Source organism: Dama dama, chromosome 23, assembly GCF_033118175.1.
Source record: "Dama dama isolate Ldn47 chromosome 23, ASM3311817v1, whole genome shotgun sequence".
Classification (NCBI taxonomy): Eukaryota; Metazoa; Chordata; class Mammalia; order Artiodactyla; family Cervidae; genus Dama; species Dama dama.
Window position 1 is genome coordinate 66,834,117 of NC_083703.1, and position 7,260 is coordinate 66,841,376.

General features: G+C 52.7%; 1 protein-coding gene across 1 annotated transcript in view; it reads left to right on the forward strand.

Moving 5' to 3' along the window:
• Positions 1-5,688, forward strand: part of CTNNBL1 (catenin beta like 1) — a 160,490-nt gene extending 154,802 nt beyond the window's left edge. Inside the window, exon 16 of the mRNA XM_061127255.1 lies at positions 5,507-5,688. Coding sequence (XP_060983238.1) covers positions 5,507-5,595 — 89 coding nt within the window. The 3' untranslated portion in view covers positions 5,596-5,688. The remainder of the gene's footprint in view (positions 1-5,506) is intronic.
• Positions 5,689-7,260: the final 1,572 nt, after the last annotated feature.

Below are 7,260 nucleotides of genomic sequence, written 5' to 3' on the forward strand. Positions count from 1 at the left end.
ACAGCCTCTATGGAGAACAGTGTGGAGATTCCTTAAAAAACTGGAAATAGAACTGCCATATGATCCAGCAATCCCACTCCTGGGCATACATACCGAGGAAATCAGATCTGAAAGAGACACATGTACCCCAATGTTCATCGCAGCACTGTTTATAATAGCCAGGACATGGAAGCAACCTAGATGCCCATCAGCAGATGAATGGATAAGAAAGCTGTGGTACATATACACCATGGAATATTACTCAGCCATTAAAAGAATTCATTTGAATCAGTTCTAATGAGATGGCTAAAACTGGAGCCCATTATACAGAGTGAAGTAAGCCAGAAAGATAAACACCAATACAGTATACTAACGCGTATATATGGAATTTAGAAAGATGGTAACAATAACCCTATATGCAAGAGAAAAAGAGACACAGATGTATAGAACAGACTTTTGGACTCTCTGGGAGAAGACGAGGGTGGGATGATCTGAGAGAAGAGCATCGAAACATGTATATTATCAAGTGTGAAACAGATCGCCAGTCCAGGTTGGATGCATGAGACAAGTGCTCAGGCCTGGTGCACTGGGAAGACCCAGAGGGATGGGATGGGGAGGGAGGTGGGAGGGGGGATCAGGATGGGGAACACATGTAAATCCATGGCTGATTCATGTCAATGTATGGCAAAAACCACTACAATATTGTAAAGTAATTAGCCTCCAACTAATAAAAATAATTGGGGGAAAAAATAAATAAATAAGAATTCTATACTGAGCACCAAAGGAAAAAAAAAGTTTGCTGTGAGAATTAGATGAGGTTCTGCAGTAAAGTGCTTCCCTGTTGGCACATGATAAGTGCCTGATGACGTTAGCTACCTTCACCGGTGTGACTTGCGTCCCAGCTCACGTGGGAAGAGGTAGAACTGAGATGCACAGTCCAGCAGGATTCTGGCTCTCTGTAACTTGGGGTGAGTTAGTAGATAACATGTGTGAGCCTCGGTTTCCTCCTCTGTAAAAAGCAAACCGAAAGTGAAGATTGCTCCCAAGGATGGCTGAGATAGAGATGCAGCTGGGGACCCGGGACAGAATACTTGCTCAGTAAAGTGCAGATTCCTTCCTTCCCTTCCCTGGCCTCATCGTTTCACTGGACTCAGAGGCAGTCAGGAAAGCCCAACCCAGACCTCACTCTTCAAGGCCTGGTGGGGAGGGTGGGGTGGTGGTGCTTTTCCAGGCAGCTGAAATGTCTGTGGGAAAACAGTCCGTGGGGATGTGACCCTGTTAGCATCGTAAGCAAAGGATAAGCTTCCTTCTGTTTCTCCTTAAGTGAGTTTCACTGTCATGATGTCCCTGATGAAACTTACACCCCAACTTGCAGCCCCAGCACAACATTCTCCTCCAGAGAAGTCACGTTAGTCCTTCCACATCCACCCTTGTTGCTAAGGAATCTCTGTTAGACCTCAAGGGCCTTACTCTCCCAGTTTCTATTTTGTTATTATTTCTGTGTCTTCACTTCACAGAAAACACAAGTGTTTTCTGTGTAAAAATGCTGACGTTCCTCTTCTCCCCACTCACCCTTCCTCCTGCACTTTTTCAGAGGTGAGCGTTTAAGGCTAAAGGTCCAGGGATCTGAACCAGGCTTGTGAGGGCCGGTCCCAGTCTGTGTCCTGGACAACAGTCCTTCCCCATCTACCGTCCTGGTGCCCCACCCTCTCCCTCTTAACATAAACAGAACAGCTCATATTCCATGTCTGAATAGTAAACCTGCTGTCTAAAGTTTGCTTTAATATTTATGCATTCAACGCTGCTGCCTATTTCTGAGCTTCATCAAAGCCTTTATTATAAGAGCATTTGAAAATGCTGGGGAAGGAGAGTAGGGAGTGGATGTATCTCCCCGTCTTACTCTCCAGACCCACTCACTATCTCCTCCTCCCTCTCCCCCACCCCTAAGTTCTCCCTTCATCTAGCATCTCTTTTTCCCCTCTGTTCTCTTCCTTTCTTACACACACACACAGCAAAGAGAACTCTTTCCCAAGACCTCTGGGAGGGATCTGTTCAATATTTATAGACTGCTGCAGCAGCTATAATAACCAGAGGTAGCCAGCACCACCACGGTTTGCTCCAAATAGGATTCCACTCTGGAAACAAAGAACGAGTTGGGGTCAGGGGTGGAGGGTGAGACGTGAGGTGCACAGCTGGTACCAGCAGCCAGGGCCAGTGGGAGAGCACTCAGGGCTTGTCAGGTCTGCTCTGGGGCCGGCTCGCTGTGGGCCCCCGCCGCTCCCCTGTCCCTCCGGGTTGCCCTACATTTCTGAGAGCCCTGCCAGCCCTGACGTTTGGTGACCGGAAACAAGGGAGCGTGGCCCCAGCCAGCACTCCACGTCTGTTCTGACTGCTGAGGCCCCTTCACCCCGTGACATCCCCTCCAGAGCCTTATCTCTTATGAGGATATTGATGCCAGATGCCCTGCCAGAGCTGGACTGCCTTGGAGACTTTTTCCCCAAAGGATGGGGAACAGGCGGGGTACAGTACTGCCTAGAGGAAAGGATGCCACTTTCGGGACCAGCTCCCCCGCCCCCCAGTGGCTTTGGAGGTGCCCTTTTCACTTCTCACACATGTTCCTGGTTTGAATCTCAGCCCCTCTGCCATGCTGCACCTGGGCAGGTAGCTTCAGCTCTCTAATAAACCTCAGTTTCCCCATCTGTAAACAGAGAAGGTGCTCTTTGCCTTGTAGGATTGCTGCAAAGATTCAGTGAGACAACATATATAAATGCCTGGCACATAAACAGTGTTCCCTACATGTGAAGTCCCATTCCACTCTGTGCAGGACAGCCCCTCTTCCTCATTTTACTCCCTTCCTTCACAGCCTGTTTCCAGAGAGCAGGTAATCTGACTGTTTCCTCCTTCTCTGCATGTGGAGCATCCGAGGAGACTTGTCCGTCGATGGGTACTCTGTGTACCATGGTGGCAAGCGTTTTTTTTTACGGCCTTGGTAGCGGCGATCCAGCAAGGGGATTGATACAGACATTGGTGCTCTACTCTGCGCATCCCTGGAAAGCGATAAGGTCCCTCCAGGGAAGCTGGCTTTACTTGCAAAAGCACTGCCCCAAAGGATCAGACTGTGTCTCACTTCCTTCTCTCCTGGGTCTGAGAATCCATTAGGAGAACAAAGTGTTAGTTCAGTCCATTAAGATTCTTGCTTTCAGGCCAGGCCTCTGAGGGTATTAAATGCTATAATGGTCATTTCTCTCTCTCCTGGGGCAGCGACTAGATCACATGTGAGTAAAAAGATCCCACTTACATACCAGCCCGGAGCCTTTTCCCACCACCCACTTCCTGTTCTCCCATCACTCCAGCCCTCCCTTTAAGGAGCCTTCATGGAAGGGATCACAGCCTTTTGCTGCTGGAGCTGATGGATGGGCCTCACAGGAGAGGATGATTTCCGGGGGGTGGACACACAGCTGGCACACGTCTGAATCCCAGATCGCCTCTTCGGCACTTGTCCAGTCATAAAGAGGACGGAGACGTGCAGAAGTGGCAGGAGCAAGAGACTGCCCCAGCCCAGTGGGTTTGCAGGCTTTACTTCTGTCCCCAAGCCTTTGCCTGATATACATCAGCAGATGTTTTATCATGCAGACGCCTCTTGCGAGTTCTATCGTTCAGTCTCTGGCCACCCCAGACACGGGGCTAGGGGCAGACGCACAGGTACTCATCCTGATTCACTGCTCTAGGAGTTTATTCACAAAACGGCCAGGAGTCGGCTGTCAGCCCGGCTCTGCTGGGAAGTTAGCTGAAAGTGAGGCAAAAGCCCCTGCCTTCATGAAGCTGCCAGTCTGGATGTAGAGAGGGACAAGTAGAGGATCATCCAGAAGTCAGGCCTGCGATGGAGACAGAGGCCCAAGGAGGGGAGCGGGAGTCAGAGGTGACTCGGTGGGACTTCAAGGGACGGTGTCCTTTAAGATGGTCCTTGAAGGAGGTGTGGGATTGCAGTTACTGGCCCAAGCAAAGCAGGTTGGAAGAGGGAGCCAGTGTTTCTGGAACATGTGTTATCACTAAGCTCTTTACATACATTTTCAGAGGGGAGACCATGCAAGGCCCCCTGGGACTGTGAGTCAGGGTCAGGACTCAAACATGATGTCACAGCATCTCCCAAGGGCGGGGGCAGGGCAGCACTCAGAGGAGCAGGACCGCAGTCCCCCAGGCTCTGTGCACCTCGTGGGAGTCCCCCCAGGAAGCCGGGGCCCCACTCAGCCCCCAGCCCTGCCTCCCATCCCGGAGCTCTGCGCATCCTGTCTGTGCCATATCCCACCCCCTCCCACCTCCTAAAACCAGCTGGCCACATACAACCTGGGGGCCGGGACACTTTGGAGAATAAAATGGAGGAGTGTTATGTGTTGTGCTGGGGTAACAGGTAAACTGGACACGTTTACCCACCTTACAACTCTGATGACATCCTGTCGTCAGCATCATGTCCCGCCTTCCCATTCTCTTTAGACGTTATTTCCTGTATCTTTCTGCTCTGACTGAAACTGTGTCTCCCTGGGATGGGCCCGCTCAAGTGGTACCTGCTTTCTCTCGCAGGCCGTCTGCCAGTGACGGGAGAGGGGTCTTCCATGCTCCTCCTGGGCGCCTCTAGACCATTCCTCCTCCCCTTTTCCCAGAAAATACCCATTGGTTTGAATCTCAGCGTCAGTGGACTTGTGCCCCGTCCTTGTGGCACATACACCTGTTCCCCTCATTCCTTGGAGGAGTTCGAGCTCACTGTCACCCTCTCCACTATCTCCTCCTCTCCTGTCGTTTTCTTGGTGACTTTAGTATCCATGTCTCTTCCTCTCCCACCTCTGGAGCCACCGTCAGGATACATCTTAAATCTGAAGACTTCTCTCCTCTACCACGACCTTGGGCCAGACCACCATCAAATCACATCTCCTTCGTTCTGCCCTTGGCCCCTTCACAGTGTCTTCTTTTGGCAGCTGGAGTGAGCACTGGTGAAAAGACAGATCATGTCATGCCTCTGCTTACAGCTCTCTTATAACATCTCATCTCCGGGGAAGTGCCGACAGGGGCTTGTCTGCCCCGTGCCCGCCCCCGTTGCTCCCTACTCAAGCCCCAGCTCTGCTTGCCCCCTGCCGCTCGCTCCCAGATACTCCCCTGCACACCTGCTTCAGCAGTGAAAGTGCCGAGTCCTCACCACTGGACCCCCGGGGAGCTCCCGACATCTGCATTTCTAACCAGTTCCTGCATGATGTTGAGAACCAGCGGCTCCGGGGCAGTACCTGCCCATATGTGTGTTAAGTGGAGGAAGGCTCGGTCAGGAGAGGAACTCGAGCAGGGGCCGGGGAGTTGGTCCACCACGGGCCTCGAGGGCAGGACCCAAGGAGTTTGGGCACAGCCGCCACGGTGGGTGCCCCTGGAGGCGTTAGAACAGCACACACCCCCGGGCACCAGGGTTCGGGGGAGGCGCGACGTGACCCGGCCACGATGGTCCCCGCTCCCCAGACTCCCCCTGACCCTGCCTTTGTCTCCCCAGAGTACGCAGAGAACATCGGGGACGGCCGGAGCCCGGAGTTCCGGGAGAGCGAACAGAAGCGCATCCTGGCCTTGCTGGAGAACTTCTAGGCCGGCTCAGCAGCGGGGCCTCCCTGGGGCTCCCCCGGAAACTCTTTGTGGAGCTCGATGTGACTTTTGGACAAATTAAAGCTAGTTTTGGTATCCCCGGGCTGGTGTTCTTTGTACCGTCTGACCTTTAGCCGACACCTCTCCCCGCAGCGCTCACAGGATGTGTCCAAGGAAGCTGGGTGGTGGGCCTCACCCTTCCAGTGAGAAACCAGAGGCTCTGAGAGCAGATCAGTGATGCGGTGACCACTCTGCTGCCCTGGGGTCGCGGGGAGGCTGCCTGTCTGCAGCCGGGAAGGTGAAGGTGTGGACTGGGAACCTCTCTGGGGCTGAGCCTGTAACAGGAGGCACATGGCTCGTGTGGAAGGGCTTCCATGGCGCTGCAAGGCCGGCCACAGAACATGCGTCCTAAAAGCAGCAGTCTGAACTCAACCACACATCAGGGCCGCTCTGGGTGGAGAGGGGAATCTAGAAGTATGTATCCATGGTGGCCCCAACCCAGAAGGACGAAGTCGGAATCTGTGGTTTGGCCCAGGCGCTGGTGCTATTCTAAGCCCCCAGGTGGTTCCGAGAGCCACTGCTTTAGAGCCTAGCTTCATTGTTCACCAGCTGGGGCTGTCTGGATAAGTGACTTTACCCTCTTGAATCTCACTTCTTCATCTGTGAAGTGGGGGTAATAATCCCCTTATCCTTCCCTCATACATCTGTGGCTTCAGAACTGCAGTCTCACCCCTCTCCTAGAGACTGTGAGAAGGTTGGTCTCCTCCATTATGGACATCAGCAGCCCTTTAGCATGGTTTCACTCTGTCCCAGAGCATAGAGTCCTCACTCACGAGGAGTAAGACAGCCGACCTAGAATGAAGTGTTAGCCCAGGGTCAGCTGGTGGACTGCAAGGGACGCCGCCTGCCCCGCGCAGTGCCCGTGGCCACCATTCAGTCAGAGCCTCTCTGGCTGCTTGGTGAGGCCCCAGGGACGGGGCTCCTGGTGGCCTCTGCCGTCTGGCCAGAGCTGACATGCCCTCCACATCCAAGCTTTCTAACCTCTGCAGCACTGCTGGCGGCGTCATTATTTGAAGCCGAGACCGAGGTCCCAGAGGGTAAATAACTCCGGCGAGGCCCTGGGGCCAGTATACGCAGAGCCCGCATTCAAAGCGAAGTCTGCCCAACTCCACAGCCAGGCTCTGCTCTCCCCCGGGCGGTCTCCATCAGGAGCCTGTCACAGGTCACTGGCTGAAGCAGTCCACTTCAATCGGTTCTACTGTCCCAGGGATTTAATGAATTCACACAGAATGTAACCTGTGGAATCTTACACTTTTTACAATTTATTTTTACTGAAATAAGTTTACAATGTTATGTTAGTTTCTGGTGTACATCCAAGTGATTCAGTTATACAAGTGAAAGGGTTCGTCGCTCAGTCCTGTCTGACTCTGTGGCCCCATGGACTGTAGCCTGCCAGCCTTCTCTACCCGTGGGATTCTCCAGGCAAGAATACTGAAGTGGATTGCCATTCCCTTCTCCAGGGGATCTTCCCAACCCAAGGATCAAACCCAGGTCTCCTACATTGCAGGTGGATTCTTTACCACTCAAGACACGTGGGTGTGTGTATTCTTTTTCATATTCTTTTCTCATTTTTTTGATTGGACCATTTTTAAAGTCTTTATTGAATTT